We start from the raw sequence: 22,073 nt of genomic DNA, 5'->3' as shown, positions 1-22,073 counted from the left end.
AGGGGCAGGAGCTCATGTTTCCAGATAAAAAATGCACTTCTCTTGTGCAGTTGCATGCCCCAAAATGATACCCACCCTGCATCGCTGTACCGCTCCGGTACGCCATGCTCTGGGCACAGAAACGGTTCAAGGAATGGTACAAATATATATACCCGGTGCAAAGGTTTAGTGAGTACACAATTAATTGAGCAATCAGATGTTGCTTGCCACTCGCTGACCGGGTCCATCGGGGGCTTTAGGTCTATGCAGAGGTATTTGCAGTGATGAGGAGTTCTAACCCAGGCACTCCGGTCTCAGGATCCCCCGCACCGAATGTGTTAGTAGTAGGGCGGGAGCCTTCGCCGCTGTTTCAGTCAGATTATATTTACCAAGTTCGGTGCTACGCCGTGGGGGCTAGAACTGAGCTAATCACGCTGTGCCTGGCGAGTGCCTGGTTAAGCATCCTGTTCGCTAGAGGCAACTCCAAAGTTAGTGGCGTAGCAAGGGAGCCCTGAGCCCCAATAAAGAAAAGTAATTGCCCGACACCGATCTCCTACTTTAAAATTGAAAAAATACTAAGAGTGGCCCTCTCGGACTCACGAGGCCCCGGGGCAAATGCACATCCTGCACTATTTTTAATTGCGCCCCTGTTGGCAATAGGGAAACCCTGGTTGGTGCATAATAAATCTGATCCATGTGCGTGTGCAAGAGGGCTCTGCATTGCACGATTTGTGAGTGCGGCCTTATATATCCAATGAGCACTGCTGACCTGAGTTGGCAAAATCCGGAAATACATTTTTAACAAGCATTGGCCGCGCGTGCGCCTCGCGCTCAAAGTTAAACAAGTAGGGGGTGGAGTGGGGGGGGGGGGGGGGGGAGTGCCGCCGAGATCAGGCAGAGTTTACCTTCGGGAGCGAGCGCGAAAATTCCTACCAGATGGCGGCGCTCGCTCCCGCAAGGTAATCGCCAAACGTGCATGCGTTGCCATTCAAAGCAATGCAACGCGTGCACGTTTGTGCCTCAAAAAGGGAATCGACGGCTAAAGGTCTCTTTCCTATGCAGCGCATGCACGCTGCGTAGGGGAGACCTAAAAAAGGCCTAGATATAGGAGCACAGAACCTTCAATTACACTTAGAATATTTACACTCCAGGCTAACCCTCATGGTGTAGAACAGAACCAAATATCCCACTCTCACTTTCACACCATTTCCTATTTCAAAAGGATCAGGGTACAGAAGTGTATCAGAAATGTTTAAACAGCCATCAGAACGGGTCCATTGTCCTGTGACTTAAAGCCTTCTGCTTCTGTGCAGCCCTTCACCCAGGTGATGGATCTGTTAGACTGCGTGTTATGAATTTCAGTGGAGATAGTTTACGTTTATTTTGGTCAATCTGAAAACCCAACTGGATTTTACTATGAGAGGGATTGACAATCAAACTGCTGCTAGGTTCAAGTCCAGCACTTCACAAATCATCCCTAATAATTGTTTTTAACTATCAATAACTTTAACCCAAACATTTCTCCAATCAGAATCACAGATAGACTTAGCTCTGTATAGAAGTGTGCTAGTATGTGTTTATGGGTAGACCACAGGCTGCTTTTTCAGAAAAGTCTGCAAGGCACTTGGCAAGTGGGTTCGTAATATACATTGAACTCTAAACAGTGGTGGACGAAGAGAGTAGGAACTAACGGGAACTGAGTTTCACTACTTTTGTTTTTACTACTTTGTAATTCTGCTACTTTTTACAACTGTTTCACAGTAGCAATAATTTTCCTTTTTGCAGTAAAAGGAATCTTATTTTTATTTTACAAGTGTAACCAAAGCTTTTTGTGAAGCTGATTGATTCGACTCTGCTCCTGTTGTGCCGAGAGGCAGCCAAATTGTAATCTGTAATCCCTCTCTTCAAATCTCACATCCAGCCTGACTGTCACTGTTCAACTTCTTAGGGCTTATTACAAGATTCCAATAATTTTCTGGGTAAATTGCGCAACCAGTAATAACCAATGCCACTGAGTATGGTATTTACGGGGCCTGCAGTGTGTTCATCATTTAGCGATGGAACTTGGCATAGGGAATAACCACAATATATTATTCTGCTTAGGGCTCTGAAAATCCTCAGAATATAGCTGCTTCCTCCTAGACCAGACACCAGACCTCTACCTGTTGCATTGACCAAGTCCGCCGGTGACACAGGTGCACTCCCCAGCTGGGATCCGTACTCTTTTTTTCTGAATGAACTGTTGGTGAAGCGGTTCTCCAGTTCTGCGTACACCGCGGACATCTGCAAAGAGAAAAGTAAATGTTTAACCCAAACTTCTATTGCCCTGCTTCATGCCCTGCTCCTCATTGCATGTGAGGGGCTGGGTTTGTTAACTGTTGCGGAGACTGGAGTGGGAATAGTTAATCTGAGCCTTCCAAATCCTATTTTTTATTTTAAATTTTGTTAATTGTTTTTGTTCCTTTTTGGTTTTTGGAGTAATTGTTTCTTTAAAACATTTTTTTTTTAATTAGAATAATTTTACTGCACTGTTTATTGTATTATAACTTTCAGTGTGTAGTATTTAATTCTTAATTATTATTTTGTGTTTTATTATTCATGTTCGATTTTTTAAATTATGTTCATATTATGCTTATTGTTTTTACATTTATCTTAAAGTATAGCTTTTTTATTTTAGTTTTTAGATTCAGAAATGTATTAATATGGTTTCTATATTCCATTTATATAATTTTTTAAATGTAAGATTGTTTGTAAATGTAAGGCTTCCAGAATCATATAATAACTAACAGTGGCATATGTTGTTCAATTATTCCAGCAATCAGCGCTTTGACTAAAATGTTGGGAGCTGGTCAGCCAATAAGTGGGCCCCCCCTTTGCTGGCTCTATGTAATATTACAAGCCCATCAAGGTAGCCTTTTGTGGCTGACAGCTGCCAGCGTCCGTAATGTGGGTAACATGGAAGCGTTATGAGAATATGAGCAGCCTTGCCCGATACTTTGAATGGTAAAGATGGCTCCAAGCTCTTACATTGCTTATCTGCCTCTTCTGAGCAAACTTTTCTTTCTTTTTTTACATTTCTATTGGCTTATTGGGGTTCCCTTCACTGGAAGCAAGAGAAGGCACCCAGAGAGCAGTCTGTGGACTGCAGCTCATTGAAAAGAGGCACAGGAGGAGCTGAGAGAGGGTGAGCCCACTGCTCCTGCACAGCTCCATATTGTGTGTGCATGTGCTGGGAGCTAATAACCTTATTGCCGTCACCTGCAGGGCAATAACTCCCTTCTGTAAGCATCCTCACCTGCGACCTGAGCTCATATCTACAAGGAGGTTAATGAACAGCCTGTGGGAAATAACTCTTAATCAGAACATTGGAGTTCTGAGAGCTCCTTCGAAGACACTTTAGTGCAAAAGGCTATTACTGGCTTGTATAGATCTTCTGCTCTAAAATTCCAATGTTCCTGTTTTTTATTTCTAATATAGAACATTCTACCCTTGTTGGGTGGAATCTTCCATTCGCCTTATAGCTTGTGTGTAGCTCAGGTTTAGGGATTTTAACAACCGGTATAGCCCTCTGAAGTGGGTCCTAATGCTATATTAATTTTTGCAATGCCTTTGATCTAAGATAGATATTCAATACAGTAATTAGGCCCACTCATGCACTCTCAGGTCCAATCTCAGCTTCACCCACTTTCTGTGATGCTTTGCAAACTGCTTCCTTGTGCGGCACCGCAGTAACCCTTTCTGCTAAAATTACCATTAGGAACATTCCAGGGGAAGGGGTTATGTGCATTGCAAAGTACGGTGCTGTATCTGGTTGTACCCGGAACTCTGCCCACTGTTTTCTATGCTTCTCCCTGGCATACCACGCCCTCTTCCCCAGAGTGTAATACTGAAGTCTCGAACCATTTTGGGGTTTGGCGTCTCTGGAAGTGATGTGCCATCGCCTGCCTGCCTCTCTCCTGAGCTGAGCCGAGAAGGAGCGTCCCCCGAGTCTCTGTTACCTGTGAGGAAAGAGGGAAAAGATGATCTTTATTGTTATTATTTTTGTAACATCATATCTCATGATCTAGGCCCCGAGCCTGTCTGAGAGCTGTGCTAGTTTGTAGGTATTTTATGAATGGGGAAAGAATGTGGTGAGAACGTAAAGCAGCCATGGAGATACATCTGGAGTCAAGAAAGGGATGTTTGATTGAAACTCACTCTTATCATAAGAGCGTATGCTTAAAAATACAAAAATAGAATAGGACAGCACAAAATGTAGATGTATCCAGGGTTCTTTTAATGGAGGTGAAATTAGTTGCAAAACAATAGCAGGCCTAGAACATAGCAAAAAAGCCCAGTTGCCGAAGCATGGGGCAACCTTATAAGAAGATAGGTGAGGGTTGGGGTCCTAGCTAGGTCTTGGCAGCCTATAGTTCATAGTACTGGACGCACCAGGAAGTGCATTTCATGGACAAGATTCAGGTAGAGCTGCAGGCTGTGAGTGCAGGGCTCTTGCAGAAATGAGAGTAGCTACGTCGTATACTTCTGTGCTTTAGTGATTACTAACGATCCTTGGGACAGATGTGTCATATGACCGGGTCGCAGTAGCACTTTCCTACGTAGCATAAGTGCTGCCACCAGGCCAGGTCTTGGCCCTGTTTTGGACGTACCAATCCATAATGGTGCTAAGAGACAATTCACACTATTTATGGCCATGGATTTGGAGGTGTGCACACACGTGAAGGGCTGCAAGTGAGGTTTGGTGGCCTGCAAAGTACACCAGACCTTTGTGTCTCCATTCACTTTAACAAAGCTTCAGCAGTGCATTTCCTTTCCTATGTATTTACATGAGGCTGTTCTAGATGGAATGGGGCAGACTGCACATCTGCCATTAGCTTGAAATACTTCCAGTGGAATTTTGAAGCAAAGTTACGGTGTAGAGCTTTGAGAGCAAGTGGGGTGGGAAAATAAAGTAGACGGCTACCTGGTTCCTCATCTTCAGTGCCTCTTGCCCGAACACTCCCCTGGTACATTGAGGAAACTCTCACAGAGTTCCGTGGTGGCACCTCTGGTTCTGGTTCTGATGCATCTGAAAGAAACATGGAAATTAGTGCAAACTCCAAGCCAATCTGTCAGGAGCATCTCACAGGTCCTGCCGAGAAGACATATTGTTTGGTTTCATATAAGCAATGGTAACCGTCCTAGCAAGTGGAACAAGGAGCCATCCAGCCCTTTGTCTTCTGATGCTGCGGGTCAGTATCCTCTCATACCGCGGGACAGAGTAACCATGAGCTTGGTCATTTTGTTACTGTACGTCCACAGACGTTAATGTGAAAGGTAGGTTGGACAGCCAGTGGAGAAGATGACAGTGTGTGGGATAGTTAAATGGGTGGGGTAGTTTGGCTGGTTGAGTGAGTTGTGCATTTAGGATCTTCCAGTGCATGGGTATTCATCGACGTTTTTTGAGAGCCGAATCCAGTTGGGCATGCGGTTCTCTAAATCTAAACTATGAGCTATGTACATTTCTATTGGTTATACTGAAGAGTTCATGGTGCAGGTCGCTAGTGCTGTTGGTGAGTATCTATGATGCAGAATATAGATCTGATCTTATATAGAAGTTATAAAAAAATAAAGAAAATAAGTAGGTGGCCTGTGAAGTTTCTCACCTGCAGCAGCCTTGTAGCCGAGGAACCGTGCAATCTTCTGTTGGCAGTGCTCTTGTTCTTCATAAGTCAGCAGCTGGTAGATGAATTGCCAGATGATCTGCTTGGCGGGGGTGTCCAGTACTGGGTACACATCCACTATTAGAGTGTCAATGTTCCTAGGAGAGTCATGGGAATCAAAAACATGTCATCTGTAGCCTGTGGTATATATCTTAATCACACATAGCAATCCTGCACCACTATCAGCCCTTAGTCAACTAACTGACTTACTCACCATTTTTCACTGTGCTAAAGAGTGGGCTATTAGGGTTAGGAGTAAGCATGGTGCCCTGAAAAAGATTGCAGCCTGCTCTGCTTATTTTAATTGAGCTCTGCGTGCTGTCTTTCAAAAAAGACAGCACGCAATTTGGCAAAGGCGGGTGCATGTCCCGCCTTTGCTCCGCCCAGGGCCTAACCAGTGCGGTTACCCGCACGGGCGACATCTGTTTCCAATTATCGTGCCCAGACGCAGGCGCGATAATTGAAAACAGATGGGCTGCTCCCTCACACAAGCGCGAGTGCGCGCGCTCTCGCGCACCACTCGCGGGCATGTTTTTGTAACAAAGGTGAGGCACGGCGTGCCCTAGATACGGGAGAACAGTGTGATCGTCATCAAATCCAGTCTGCGCGCGCGCCGCGCCTCAGATTTTCTCAGGCGACGCCGCAGATAAATGATCACGGTTGCTGCAGAGGCCACACAGGTTGCTACCTTCCCGGTTTCACCAGGGGTAATGGCTGAGGTTTCACGGATGTGCAGAGCCATATCATCCTGCCCTAAAATGTGACATCCACCATAATTTAGCCAATCACAGAGCAGATCTACCGCCTTTCATCCTGTACCGTATGTATTTTAAAGAAATATTTGAGTCTGAAAATGGCAGGGAAGCCGGGTTCACACTGTTTTTCTCAAGAGTGTCACCGCAATTATATTTTTTTCCATATGTTGACAATCAAACAGCATACCACAGGCATGATCTTTGTTTCTTTCATGTTATTTTTAGAAATTGTTCACATAAACACACAACAAAGCCACAAATGTGGTGTTCGGGGCATTTGGTGTTCATAAAATTTGTATACTCTATTAGTTAAATGGGCATCACAGTGACTAAAAGAAATAGCACATTTATAATAAGAGCCGAAAACACAGATCAAGTGTTTTTTAAATATTTTCCGCCTGATTTCCTTTAGCGGTGAAGTTGTTGCTTTGTTTTCAGCCTCAGCTGATCCCCCACCCCCAACCATCCTCCCCCCATGTGTGGCAGCCCAGGCTGAGACAGCTTCCGGGGCACACACACAGCCCCATCCCAGTACTTCACAGGTCTTTAAAAGACCATTTGCTTGTAAATGAGGAGCTGTTGTTTTTGTGCCCCTTTTTAGAGACCCGGCATCTCCACTCTGCCTATTGCTGGAAGAATCCCCCAATTTGGCTCTAGTTGCGCTCCTGTCCCGACGTGAGTGCTGGTGTTTACCTTAAAACAAGCTCCTTGTCTATTTCTCTTCATTGGGTTGACTTTCCTTTGAGCGTGCTACTGGGCATAATCCCTGCTATTCCCTTTTCGAATCTTTTCTTTGGGCTCTTTTTCACTTCTATTATTATGTGACTTGATGATTGTTTTAAGAACCCTGAACTGTTTCTTGGAGTCGCAATTCTAGAGTTGCATATTTAGGAACCCTGTTAGTTATTTCATTATGATGCAGCACCAGACTTCTTTAAGTTAGCCAACTTGGTTCTCTGCGTGTCTGTAATTCTGTCTGCCTGTGTATCTGCGTGTCTCAGTGAGATTGTGAATGAGTGAATGAGTGTGCGTTTGCGGCTGCCTCTCAGCATGTGTGTCTGCCTCTGTGTGGTTGCGTGTGGTGGAGGCTGTGTAACTGCCAAATGGTCCTTTCAGAGCACAGCCGTGGGACCTTCCTTTGTTGTTCCAAATCTGGAGCACACAGCACCCCGGGCTGGCAACACCGACCTCCCTGTGCAATAAATTGTAATAATTTCATCGTAAAGCCTGGCAGCTGTTTGATTTACGTTCAGTCTGTGGTGCTTTGTTTACCTTCCCCGCCCCCCCCCCCCCCCCATAGCTCAAGCAAAACACTTAAAAGGTCCCAAAGGTGAGACCTATTGGCTATGCCAATGCTTGTTGATCCTGGCAGCAGCTGCCCCAGCTCACCCAACCTGAAGCCCAAAACCGCTTCTGACAACGATATGACTGACAGCTTGACTGGAGTGTAGCATGATCCCTGTTCGGCATGAACAACCACTGTCCTTTTATTTCCATTGTGTGGGAAAAGGACTAACAGTACACCGAATGGCAAAGGTTCTCTGTATTGGCTGCCCTTCTTCTATTCCTACTAACATTTGTAGGAAATAAAAGAAGGGCGGCACTGCACTTTATAACTTAAAGCCTGCAGACCATGCTGAAACAGTAGGGGAGGATACAGAGTGACAGGCCCCCTAAATTAAGTGCTAGTGGTACTCACCGGCAACAACACAAATGAAGTACTGTCTACTCCTCACCAGAGAGGCCTACTCAAAATTCACCTATCTCCAAGTGCAGGGAGGGAGCGGAGTGAAAACTCATCCAGATGGCACCCTAGGGTCAGACAGCAGTCTCCCCCCACCCCTAAGTACCAAATTCTGTCACTAGTGCACGTCTTGCTTTGACTCTTGGGTCTCAAAATAGCCGCAACCACTGATCCCTTAATTTTGCCATGATGGAATATTGTTTTCCCTCCCAACATATTGCACTATTTTCATTGTGGGTTCTTTGTAATTCACCTCTCACTCAGCAAGCGATGGCAAACAGCTTTTATGGGGTTATCCTTTAAGCAGGAAGGTCGTTGTGCTCCATGTTCTCAAATGCATCAGAAACTGCACATCATTTCCAAACAGGCAGTGATTGTGAGCCGTATGTTTCCCTTGAAGGGTGAATATTTATTCTTGAAGGGTGTCCAGTTTCCTGACTGAAATGAGGTAGTGTCTAGCATATTGATTTGCAAGATTGACAGTGTTTGCTTCCTATTTTTATCTACTAATATCTGTATAGCTACGCTGTTATTAAAGTCTTCTTCTTGTGCAGTTTGGGTTTTGAGGCCAACCTTCCACCACTGACCGAGTACCCAGTGCCACAGGTTGCTATTGACCACCTTACAACCCCACATTTTATACTGCTGGATTGTCCCTGTAAAAAAATAAAATCCTGACACAAACCTTGAGGGTTAAAATCTGTGGGACTATAAGAAGGACTATATCTTGAGGACTAACTATTGGTGGAATTTCCTCCACAATACTAATGCTATAGTGCATATGGGGCCATATCTACAGATTTTAGGGCTAGAGATGATCTAATTACGATTCTCTTCTAATCGTAATTAGGAAATTGTTATTCCTAATGTATGAAATCCACCGAGTTTCATTTAGCAAATCCGAACGGGGTCGCAATTAGACCTACCTCATGAATATTAGTGAGGTACGTCGCTGTTTGCGACCAATTAGGAATCGCTGCCATCACAGGGATGGTGGCCAGCTGGGGTCAGCAGACCACCATGTCTGTGATTGCTTTTCAATAAAGCAACTTTTTTTTTTTTAAATGCAGCCCGTTTTCCTTAACCCCTTCGACGCCGATGACGGAACGGTTCCGTCATGCACGTCGGTTGGGCTGTGCTTATGACGGAACCGTTCCGTCATGGCCCCGCCCGCGCTCAGAACCTTCAGCGTGGCGCGGAAATCCGCGCCGCGCTGAAGGGGTTAAAGGAAAATGGGTTGCGCTTTAAAAAACAAAATTAATCGTTGCTCTTCAAAAATATCAGTTTCAATATTCACAAAGGGGAAGGGGTTCTGTGAGGACCCCTTCCCAATTGCAAATGGTTACCATCACCCTTAAGATGTTGGTAAAACAAAATTATGTTTTGCAACTATAATTCGGTCGTAAAACATTCATACATAGCAATGCAATTCTGTATTTGGAAGGGATGCCCTAAACACGCCCCTTCCAACTACCAAATCGCTAAACACAAATCACGATTCCGTAACATGTTACCAATCATAGATTGTGCTCAGTACATACGGAAAAGCATTTTTGTGGTCGGTGACGGCCCTGTTCTGTGAATTTGGCTGTTTCCAAACTCCAAAATGCTTTTGTACATATGGCGCTAGATTCTGCCAGTTGTTTCTACTGGGTTTAGCAGTCTCAGAAAAACCACCGGCTTTTGCATTACCATCCAGCTCTAAATGAGGCTCTAAGTCATTAGATTCCCAGCAGCCTAAGCCCACAGATAGGAACACATTCTTGCCTGCTAGATTTCAGGCCTTGAAATAATTATTTGGCAGCATCGGGATTTATGTGAGAAAGAGCGGAGCAATGTGAATGACCAACTGTATTCGTGCTGTATTCATTTATGAGACGAGAACCTTTAATGTATTTCTTTCAAACAACAAAAAGAAATACAATTCTTAGAAAAAAAAATACCCTTGGTATCTCGTGTACAAAACCAGTGATTTTGGGTGGTGACTTGACTTTGTTTGAGTTGCTGGAGACTTTGTACATTAGTCTATGGATAGTGCAGTAAGAACAGGCGCGTGCACCCCCGCAACCAACCACCACTGATAGGCATATATCTGAGCGTGCACCCCCGCCCCCAACCACCACTGATGGGCATATATCTGAGCGTGCACCCCCGCCCCCAACCACCACTGATGGGCATATATCTGATGGTGTTTCTGAGAGAAGAGCTGTATCAGACACAGGCATACTTCTGCTACCAGTCACTGGCAAGACTACAACATAGGCCCTCTACCCTGAGGCAAGCAGTGAGAGGTTGGGTGGACTGTTGCCTCAAAGCTTAGACTTGTGAGGCTCCCAAGAGACAGGGCACATCTGGAAATCCGACCATAGAGTAAAAACAACAAGACCCAAACGCTTTTTGAGGAACATACCATTTGACCAGTTGTAACTAATCTGGCATTGGACTTGGTGAAGATTCTTCATTGGAACTGGAAAGTGACTGACAAAGCTAACTTACACTCACTATAAACCTGCATCTTGAGACAAGACTCTCCAGAGGGCGAGGATATTGGTATCAACACCAAGGACTCAACTGGTAGCTGAGAAGGGGGAGCACTGTCTATTGGTTTAGGCAGACTCAAGAAGACTAGAGAGACCCTGTCTGCCATGGGGATGCAAGCCAGAGGCACTCTCACATGGACAATGTGAAGTTTGGAATCTATGAAGTATGTCTGCCTGCCTAAGGTGACTGACTCTCATCCAACCCCTCCGGCATGACTGAAGACTAAAGGCATCTTGTTGCTGGGAGTCATGCTTGTGACTGGAGGGGAAGAAGCATCCAGTGTCCACTTATGAGTGCTGTGCAGGAACTTTCATCGACTGTCCATGCAGAATTGCGAAGCAATGTGGAATGGAACGGTCACTTGGGCAATCTATAACTTTGCAGTGACTGATCCACTTTTTTCATTTTGGCCTTATTTTAATCCTAAAATACTTTTGGTTGGGAGCTTTACTAAGTGATTTCGTGATCCAGGTGGTGTGCTCGTTCTGTTAACCCGTAACCCATATTCTGAAGCACCTTCCATCTCCATCCGGCACTACTTAGGGGTCTTAGAGAAGCAGTGTTTGCCTGACAACTCGCAAGTTTTACATGGTGATGGGAGAATTTACCCAACTATGCAATGCAGCTTCCTACGACCAGCATAGGGAATGGGATTAAGAACAAAAAAAAATCCAACACAGTAAAGAGACCTGCATGGCTAATAGGTGCTGGCAATGTACCACAAACTATAAACTATAAAGCTATAGAAATGCATGTCTGTTTCTCACACCCCTTTATCCGTCACATGTCAAAGCTCAACGTCGAGTAGCATGATAAGAGCGCCACAGTGGTCATCACGCATGACATGGAAACACTTCCCACACAGACTCAAAACAAAGACAACACTCTTCACTCACACACATATGGTGTAGTGTGCTGACTGTGTGGATAAGTGCTTCACAGCCCCACGTAAATGTCTAAGGCCTATACAATCCAACACACAGTGTGATGTCTAGTCCAAAGAGGGCTGTGATTCTAGATCGCACTTACTACAATGAATAGGGTCATTGTATCCTGGTTTTTATACAGTAACAGTGGACTGCCAGACAGGGCGGATCTGTGGGAATGTGAGTTGGCCTAATTCTGTGGATTGGGCATGCGGTAAGGTGGATTAATATGACCGTGGAAGGCATGCAAAATTGCATAAGTCATGGATGTGTGATGTTTGGAAGGCAATAGATGACTAATTAATTACAAGATGTGAACAACAGATTAAATAGATTTACTGATGAATCACCAACAAAGTACTTCATAGACTGACCTCAGTCGTTCATGGACTTTGAATATCTTAGACAATATTGTAGAACACCAGTTTTGCATTTAAATTACTAATAACATCAGAAGTAGGTTTATTTATATTGCTGATTAGGAGTTTTGTAAATGCATGGGTGAGGAGGAGCGTATGAATGCTTTGTATATCATATGGTATGCCCATACGGTAAATAGTTTCTAGTAGACAATAGATGCTGTAGGTGCTTTGAAAATCACAAGTTGGTCGTTTGGATACTTTGAACAACACACTAAGAGGAGTTTGGTCTGCATTACCTATGCTGGAAGAACGCCTCCAGGGCTTTGCAGATGGTGTAGCGCTCAGGCGGGGTGAGTAGATGGTCCAGCTGCTGGTTAAATGATCTTCCTTGTAGCTTGATGCTTGAAGGCAGGATCTCTGCCACCCACTGTACAGATGTAAGAGCGGACGAGGGGTTCAGCGGATCTTTCCCATCGGGGTCTGCATTGAACATAAAGAACAATAATCAACAAATACGAGAGATGCAGACACCCCATTCTCACAGTACTTTGACATCTTAGAGAACGCTTAGTTCCTCAAATACTAATTTGGAGGAAAGAAGTGGACGAAATAACTTGACACAAAAGTCAAATTGATGATAAAAACTGTATCAGAAGAAAAATTCCAAGAATTGATTAAACAACACTAAGGGACTGGGCCCATAGTGAAAATACAAAAAATAAGGACGGACCCTAAAACAACACATATTCCATACACAAGTAAAACAAGAAATGTAGAATGAAGAACAGCAAGCATTGGCATAGCCAATAGGCGTTGCTTGGTCATGTGAGTGGTGAGCTCCTGGCTATGTTTGTCTGTAAACTATTGTTAAAAAAAGTAAAAGAAAACAAAGTTCAAAATACTGGAGGGATAAGCAAACACATTTCTTATGGTGTGTCAAAACTGTACATTGAATTCAATTTTCAATCTTTACAAATGGCTTGGTTTATTTTTCAAATACTTTTCACTCAGGAAACTCTAAACAACATTTAAAAAGTGTCACAGTGTAAAAGGAAACTCCTGCCAAGTCCTAATTTACTTTCCACAGCATTTAGGCAGACATTTGTCCCACTAGTAGCCCAGGGAGCATACTTTTGCGCTTCATGGAGACATGTCATGCTAAGTACACCTTCTGCCTCAGACACATGTTGAGTGAGTGCAGCAGAGGGCCCTTCCCCCAGCACCATAAATGTCTTTGTGTGGCAAAGTATGTGTTTTCATGCAATATGTGGAATGCAATTGATAAAACAAAAACAACCCTTAAAGTCTGCTTTTTAGTCATACCACAGTAGAAAGATGCCTGTTGCTGTGGTTTTACAGGCAAGCTGGGAGGTGACAGGGGAGAAACACAGCAAGGGGGAGGTTGGGAGAGCGGACGCACCACATGAGTTAGCGAGAAAGAAAACGCATGCACTCTCAGTGAGTGCTTAATGTAAAAGAAAAATGTAGTTCCCAAAATGTGAGCAGTAGAAAGATACAAGTGAACCAATCAAAAGGAGCATAAAGAAGGAAGCTATGGTCCATTATGGCCGTGAAGAAAAATGCATACAGTGAAATCAAAATCAGGAAGCATTGGTCTTCCGGAAATGCAGCAGTCACCAGCGTCAGCAGAGGGCTCTTGTTTGGATCCGACGACCTTTCACCCATGCTATATGGCAACACAAATCCCTCTAGCTCAAGAAGTTTATTTCCATGGGGTAGAGGTGGGTCCTTTTTCATCCTTGCTTTCTTCCTTTGTCTCTTCCGCCTTCCTTCTCCTTTTTGTGCCTTTCTATCTCTCCCTCTGAATTAAAGTCTGATGAGGAAAAAATAGGTTCTAGTCCCCAAACAAGTGCTGGTACAAACCACCTGTAACCATCAGCACACATTAAGCACTGTAGGCAGTGAACTGTTATTATAGGTATAATGTTGAGCTCATTGTTCATTACCATATTGATCCTTTCTATGATCTTCTGCCAACCCTCTCTTCCTCTGCCTTATAACATATTCCTGTGTGCACAAGCTGTTGCATCACAGCCCTCGACACTCCTGTGTCGAAGAAACCTAAAAGGTGCATTTTGGAGGGATATTGATGAATCCACAAGCAAATCTCTCGTTGAGGGAATCCACTTGACATGACAGTGATGGGTTTTAAAATATCATCAACAATTATTCTCAACTGACAAGGGGTGATGGACTTTCTAGTTCCCTCATCGCATTCCCAAACGACTGAGGATTTATCGAGGTGAGAGAGTAATAAACACAAACATATCGGGGACGCTCTCACCCACAAAAGGTTACCTGCAAACAGTAAGTCACTGAAATCCCTTGTGATCAATGGAAGCACCCTCTAACCTTGATAGTGCAAACTGAGTTCTGGATGGTGCATGCTCTTGCTATTGGTCTCAGGCCCAAAAATTACAATAAGGCAGTATCAAAACACTGCTCTTGGATACCACAGTGTTTTTAAGGATGTAAAACGATCATGCCTAGGTTATCTTAAAGGGCCCCCTCTCCATATTGCAAGGAGTAAGTATGTATTAATAGTTACACCTACTGGACCGCTCTGCAGGGGTTGAATAGCATCACGATTCACGAGGCAAGAAACTATTTATCCACTATTTATCCATAATGGTGCATTCCTGGTACCCCCACCATGCACAAGAATTCCTACCAGTGATAAAGGGACATTAGTGAAATCAGAAATGAAGACTGGTGGGAGTCCTGACCATTCCACCCATCTGGGATCGACTAGATCCACAAGACACAAGTGGTAGCTGGTGACCTACTAAAATGAACAGAAGCGTTGCCACCAAACAAGATGGAGAGTGCATACCCCAAGTGCGTGAGAGACTCCACACCATCATTGTTGGTGAAAGTGTGAAGCAGGGGTCAAGTAAAAGCCTCCCAGATGGCAGCACAGAGTCTGGCAGGCGAAAAGAGTTGAAATTGTTTTGGAACATACGATTGCCAAGGGGCTTTGTCCATCTGAGTCAATTGCAATAGCAAGGAGGTTGAGGACTGATTCAGAGAAAGTATAACATTTCTTATCCTTTATCAGGGTTCAAGTTCTATACAATCATCTGAATGGTGCCTGGGCACTCTGGGGAATTTTACCATAAGTAAAAGTCCTTGAGTTGAGAACACTATAGACTGCAAGCAGTCACCAAGCCTCTTCAAACTGCTCAGAGCCAACGGATGCTCATCAAAACTGCACTGGAGAGCGGGCACCCTAGTGCAATATTGATGCCACGTTCAGATCTGTTGGTTGATCCTGTTGCCACTCTTTTCTGTGCACCGGAGGGGTGCCATGAAGGATGCCAAGCCGTGCCATTGTCAGGATACTGTTTAGTGGAGTGATACTTGCTCACAGTGAGCTGAGCCGAGGTCGCCTACCCATGTCACCTAGGCAACCAAACAAATCATGAGCTGGCAATAAATTTCGGTCAGTGCAGACTTTGGTCAGTGCAGACGGCGGTGAGCCTCAGACCAGCAGCCAAGGGTGATTAACTCACTAACCCACTTACCTATGTGTCTCCTTGCTCCTGTGATGGGTACAGTAGGCAAGGATGAATAGCCTATAAATCACACTCAACCAGCTGCAAAACATGATGGTTAATAGCAGAAATTAGCATGTCAAATGCCAGCAGATAAGTGGAGGGAAGATCTTTGCTTTGTCTGGAGATGCGGGGGATGGGAAGTTGGTTGGGATCTAAAATCTTACTAAACTGCACACGCTCTGCCAGCCACACATCCATGCACTTTTACATTTTGTGAACTGACTCTACTACAGACAAGAAAGCTGGATTGGTTTTATGCATTGCAATATAAGCAATGTGCCTTTCAGTTAAAAGGATATCAAAAAGCATCCTGTTAAAACCCTTAGCTTTGCAAGCATGTGACAATGGAGTGTATGTGAGACCAGTAGCATAACTTTGCAAACACAACAAGATGATGGAAGGAGTGCTAATACTTTTCAACCACTCACCCCCTGTCAAGAGATCTGGGTTGAATCCATCGTTCTTTTGCTCACTATGCCGACTGAGTTTGGACCCAGCAATATGCAAATCAGTCTTGACCCTGCTCCTTATGGGAACAGTCCAGATAGAACTGCCAGACCAGGTCCTCCCTGGACCAGAAACAAGCACCCTGGAACTGGTTTCGGGGTATCACTCCCTCATCAGCCAGGCTAGCTTGAATCAAGCGGCACAGCCAGCGAGGGACCAACCTCTGGGCATAGCTCTGGCCATTTAGTGCAAACACAGTAAACATAACAAGATAATGGAGAGAGTGCTGAAACTTTTCAACCACTCACCCCAGTCAAGAAATCTGGGTTGAATCCGTTATTCTTTTGCTCACTATGCCACCCGTTTGGACTCAGCCATATGCAAATCAGTCCTGACCCTGCTCCCCATGGGAAGAGTCCAGCCAGGTAAGGTCCTCCCTGGACCAGAAACAAGCATCCTAGGGCTGGTTTTGGGCTATCACCCCTCATCAGCCAGGCTAGCTCGAATCCAGTGGCGCTGCAAGCAAGGGACCCAGGAATGGGCATACCCTTAGCCACTTAGGGCACACATAGCAATATAACAAAATAAAATGATGGATTGAGAGATGAAACTTTTCAAACACTCACCCTTCAGTCACAGATCTGGGTTTAATCCATCGTTATTTTTCTTGCCACGGCACTCCAGTTTGACCCAGCCATATGCAAATCAGTCTTGAACCTGCGCTCCATGGGAACAGTCCAGCCTGAACTGCCAGGCCAGGTCCTCCCTGGACCTGAGCCAAGCACCTTGGGACTGGTTTCAGGGTATCACCCCTTACCAGCCAGGCTAGTTTGAATCCAGTGGCACTGTGAGCAAGCAACCCACTTCTCTGAATACTCTTGGCCACTTAAAGCTAACATAGCAAACACAACAAACTGATGAATGGAGTGCTAAAGCTTTCCAACCAATCACTTGCAGTCAAGAGATTTGACTTTAATCCATTGTTCTTTTGGTCACTATGCCACCCCAGTTTGGGCCCTGCCATGTGCAAATCAGTCTTGACCCTGCTCCTCATGGGAACAGTCCAGCGCGAACTACCAGGCCCGGTCCTCCCTGGACCGGAAACAAGCACCCTGATATGGATCCCTTGCTCGCTGCACCACTGGATTGAAGCTAGCCTGGCTGATGATCAGTTATACACCTAAAAGCCGGTCCTAGGATGCTTGTTTCTGGTCCAGGGAGGACCTGGCCTGGCAGTACGTGCTGGACTGTTCCCATGGGCAGCAGGGTCAAGGCTGATTTTCATATGGCTAGGTCCAAACTGGGGTGACGTGGCAAGCAAAATAGCGATGAATGAAACCCAGATCTGTGACTGGAGGTGAGTGTTTGAAAAGTCTCAACACTCCATCCATCATTTTATTTTGTGATGTTGCATTAGCATAACTATGCCAAACCTCTTTATAAGATGCCCAGGCCACACTCACGCCCTTCATGTTTTGCCCACTCTAGCTTCTTTTTTTTTTTTTTGTTGAAACATTTTTTATTAGTTTCCAAATCAACAACAACTGTTCATTACATCACTGGGTCCCACGTGCCGTAAAAGCAGCCCCCCTCCCAATCCCAACTCGTCCCCCCCCTCCCCCCCCTATGTCAGTGCGCCCCTGTCCCCATTTCACCCTTGACGTGCCCCCCCGACCCTGGAGTTCAATTGCAGTCGCTCACCTCCTCTCTATGTAAGCAAATCGTCCCTCGTGTCCAGGCCTCTGGTATGTGTCTGGGGGCCGCCCCCATCCCCTTCCCAACTCAATCCCCAGGTCCCCTCGCCTCTTGCCGATCCGAAGCGCTCCCTTCTTCCTCTGCCTCAGACATCAGCCCCTGGAGCTCCACTACCAACGCTTCCCATGCCCTTGCCGTCGCTAACGCCCACTCTAGCTCCTTGTTACCCTTTCCTTGTCTAGCCTAGGTCAGTTTCTTAAACCCACTTCCCACTCTCAATTCCTTACCTGGGAGTCTGGACTAAGACACAAAAGCTAGACTTTCAGCCCTTCTTAATAAGGAAAACAAGTGATGGATAGAATCCATCTCACCATTGGTACATACTCGAGGCCACATTCCATTCCATAGTTTTTTGCTTATTGTGCTACTCAAAACAAATCAGTCTTGGTCCAACATGAATAGTAATGCCAAGTACCACCTGGGCAAGAACAAAAGCAACCCCAGGGCGAATTCAGCCTTGTTGGGCCTCATCAACGAGTCCATTGTCACAGTTAGCACAGGACAAGTGTCTGCATTTCCCTGATGTCCCCAAAAAAGATTGAATCTGGTCTCAGGCTGTGGCCTCATGATAAAATAGGGCTTGTTCATGTCCTTATTTACCCAAGTACTATGGAAGGGTGTAGGTTAGCCTCCATAGGCACAACATAAGGGATTTACTGGTATTGAAATTATAGACCAAAACATATTCCACCATTTTGCTGCTTTACTGAAAATCCAACTGTTGTAGTTATCCTCATCCTTGGAAACAGTTGAACAGTACTTAGAGAAGGAACTGTCATAAAGCTACAATTTACAAGTGTTCCCACTTCCACACAAGCGCCCAGACGACCTCTCTCCCACTCTGCCCTCAGTCTCCTATTATAATTCTCCTTTCACCACTTCTGACAGTGATCATCCTCCTCTTTCCTAAGAACCTGAATGATTGGCAGGGAGAGGGCAGAGCTGATTGTGTCTATATGCACTGGAATAGTGGGGGTGCTGCAGGGCAGGACCAAGATTAATCTGCTGACTGCTTGTGGGCCAGGTACGAGGTATATCAGAGGATGTGTGAGGGAGGCTTGGATGACAATAGAGGCTCACCTTCAGAGAAGCTGATGAACCCTTCTTCTACCACCAGAGTGGGCATCGCACCGCTCCCTTGAAGCATGGACACCACCTTCTCATGAGAGCAGTTCCTACAGGAAAAAGAATAATCCATCAGGGAAAAATGTAGTGAGAGATGGGAACATAAAGGAAAGTGCCAACAAAAGTAAGAGAAGGAGTGAGAGAAGACAGGAAGTGTAAAATGGCTGGTATAAAACAGAAAGAGAGCAAGGCAGCAAGAGTTAGTTATAAGTAGCAGATACGCACCTCATGTCAAGACCATTGAGGAATAAGATCCGATCCCCGGCTTTCAGGCCAGACATTTCTGCTGGGCTGCCTGGTTACAAGAAACAGACAAAAGGTATCATATAGATGCTGTGGAATTAACCTAGTGATATATAGATCATGAGTACACGGCTTCTGAAGGTGGCCAGGCATATAAGATCATCAGCAGAAGATTTTATTTTAGTGGCTAAACCACGGTTATGAGTGGTTATTATACGGTCAGCAATGGATGATCCTCGCTCAAGCTCACACTTGACAGAGAATGATCATCTCAGAATATATTCAAAACATGTCATCTAAGGAAATGTAGAGAATCCCATGTTGTAGATAGATTCCAGTGCTGTATTTGCTTGCACTTCAGGGGACAATCAGGATCACGTCATGCACAGGCGGGAGCGTCTCTTTGAAGCGGAGTGGCTCACAAGTCATTGAGATGGTTTATGGCTTTGGAGGAAGTACTCTAACTGGAAGGACGGATATATGCCGGGAAAGGTAGATCATTGTACTGTGGGCTCCCCTTATGATTCTTGATCACTTCTGTGGGTTAGTCGTCAAACCTAGACATTACTCAAGATTTGTTCCAAGATATAGTGTCATTTCAACCCCAGCTACAGAGATTCTGGGCCACTATCAACAACTTGGCTGAGTGAGCAGTAAATTTTACTACCTCCACACTGCTTTCCATGAACTGAAAGACACTTTCTGCTCTGCCTCTATATCCACTAAGCCTGACTTGAGTAGGCCATAAGTTCTCTTTCCTGATGCTTCCGTTTCCGCAATGTGTGTGGGGAGTTCATTATTTTCTTTTACTGTCGCTCACAAGGCGGTAAAGAACAGAAAAAAACAAATAAAACTGCCCACTCTTAATCGGGCAGATGGTGTTATATGTGACCCTCTAACATCCATACTCCATCAAGTCATCAGAGTGAAGAGTACATCAGTGTCTGAGCCATAGTAAGCTCCACCACTGATATACTTAAGGTATGCTTGTCCTTCAGTCTGGCTGAGAGTACTTGGTAGCTGTTGCGATGGAGTATCCTCTCCAACAAACTCTAAATCATCCATTAGTAATTTAAAACTGGAAGGTACGAGTATTCATCCTGGGGATAGGTTGTGACTTTGGTACAGAAACACCCTACACCTATATATGTGTATGTACTGGGTAGATTGGCATGGTAGTTATCTCTGTACTGTGAGTGTCTGAGTTAGCATGTCAGTCTTCTGTGTGCTGTGAATGCATGTGTCTGTCTCTACACATGAGTAGACCTGCTTTTCTGTGTGCTGGTAAGACACACAACCCCAACGACGCATTTGGCGTGTTGTGTTTCCAGCATGTATAAGATCATTATTAGTGGTCAGCCAGTCAATTCTTTTATTTCTGATTTTTCAAATACATTTATCCTATACCATTTTCCTCCTTTTTATGACATTCTTCTCGTTCTTACTTCATAATCCCAAGAATAAAAAAGTTGTTTGTCAGTGGTGCCATAGTGAAGGCCATTAGTGTTGTCATATGTGAACTGGAGGAGGTCAGTTTGTATTGGTGATCTCAACTTGTGTATTATGAGACCTGTTTCTGTACGCCTGGAAGTCCTACGTATCCTGAGAACTAGTGGAACCCGACTCCTTGGTTAAGCTTATGGGGATGAGGATGAGCAACTGATGTATCTATCCCCTGTGGTAGAGAATCCTCTGCAAACCTTATTTTCAGTTTGGTTTATGAAAGATTGTAGGCCCTCCCCTTTGAGAAAACGTCAATCAGTCTCCCCAAAAAGCTAGATTTCCACAACCTTGGAAGTTTGGGAGGCGTACACGCCTTCTTAAAAAACCTCATTGAATCTCTACATTACAGCTGTTTAATATCCACCTACGATTCTGCTCTTCTTTGCAGCCTTAGAGAAGACAGTTGTTAGATAATTTCTGAAAACCCCAAAGAAACTTGCTGTTCTGCATTAAGAACATCCAGCGACTGTGTTGTCGGGATTTAGGATGAATATTTCTGCCAGAGTGAGCCAGGACCCACCATGTGCTATTCATGGTGGTCCTTTTCGAGGCCTCATCATGGATTGTTTATTACTCTGACAACTGTAGGAGGACTTCGTTGGCGACATTTAGGTGTCCAACAATGGTTACTGTCCTTTCTGGATGGCAGAACAGAATTAGTTACCACAACTCCTTTCTCATCTCTGCCACGTGCTCCTTATCTCCCTTCTAAACCCAATCTCCAGTTTAAGAAGAGTTGACAGTCCTACGTGTACCACATTCAAATCTTCATCCAAGGCTGGAGCAGGTTCCCAGAGTGTACCCATTGTGCCTTCAATCGCTAAAATCTAGCTGCAGATGAGAGCAAGATGACTATGAGCAGGGTACGAAATATACTTAGTATTATTTTATGTGGGAACAAAACGTTCTACAACATTCATTCTTGCTACAAACCACCTTCTCTCTTCTAAGGAAAGTATATTCTGATTAAAAGAATAAAAAATAAAAAAACTTGGTTCAAGTCATGTCCATTGGGTTAGAAAACCAATTGTCGAACACTCATGACACCCCATGATTGTCATTGTGAAATGCTTCAACTTTCAGCTCGCTCGTCTGAGAAAAATGTGGACCTTGATCTCCCAAGAAGATGGTCAAACAATAGTAGGAACAACTTTGTCAATGGGTGGCTCGATTAAAGCATTCGTATGTTTATTAGTCTGGCAAAAAGAAACTGCAAGTCGTTCAAACTGTGGTTATAAGACTTACTCTTTGTAGGTATGCGTAGGGTTTAAATAAGATTTTCTTGTGCAGAAAATCTTGCATGGAAAATCCCGAGGCAATATGTGAGTGCCTAGTATAGTGATGAAGTTTGCCTATCTAAGTCATCTGATAAACTTTACATTCAGGCTTGCAGTGAGGTCAGGAGAAATTTGA

General features: G+C 44.6%; 1 protein-coding gene across 2 annotated transcripts in view; it reads right to left on the bottom strand.

The window, feature by feature from the left end:
• Window positions 1-22,073, bottom strand: part of GRID2IP (Grid2 interacting protein) — a 305,642-nt gene that overhangs the window by 89,113 nt on the left and 194,456 nt on the right. For both annotated transcript variants that reach the window (XM_085629441.1, XM_085629442.1), the window contains 7 exons: window positions 19,140-19,209; window positions 18,870-18,964; window positions 12,306-12,489; window positions 5,625-5,779; window positions 4,943-5,047; window positions 3,880-3,977; window positions 2,142-2,262 (listed from right to left, as the gene is read on the bottom strand). In XM_085629441.1, the coding sequence (XP_085485567.1) occupies window positions 2,142-2,262; window positions 3,880-3,977; window positions 4,943-5,047; window positions 5,625-5,779; window positions 12,306-12,489; window positions 18,870-18,964; window positions 19,140-19,209 (828 nt within the window). The remainder of the gene's footprint in view (window positions 1-2,141; window positions 2,263-3,879; window positions 3,978-4,942; window positions 5,048-5,624; window positions 5,780-12,305; window positions 12,490-18,869; window positions 18,965-19,139; window positions 19,210-22,073) is intronic.

This window comes from Triturus cristatus, chromosome 10, assembly GCF_964204655.1.
Source record: "Triturus cristatus chromosome 10, aTriCri1.1, whole genome shotgun sequence".
NCBI lineage: Eukaryota > Metazoa > Chordata > Amphibia > Caudata > Salamandridae > Triturus > Triturus cristatus.
The sequence above is the reverse complement of the archived record's forward strand: the minus strand, read 5'-3'. Positions and strand labels throughout refer to the sequence as shown.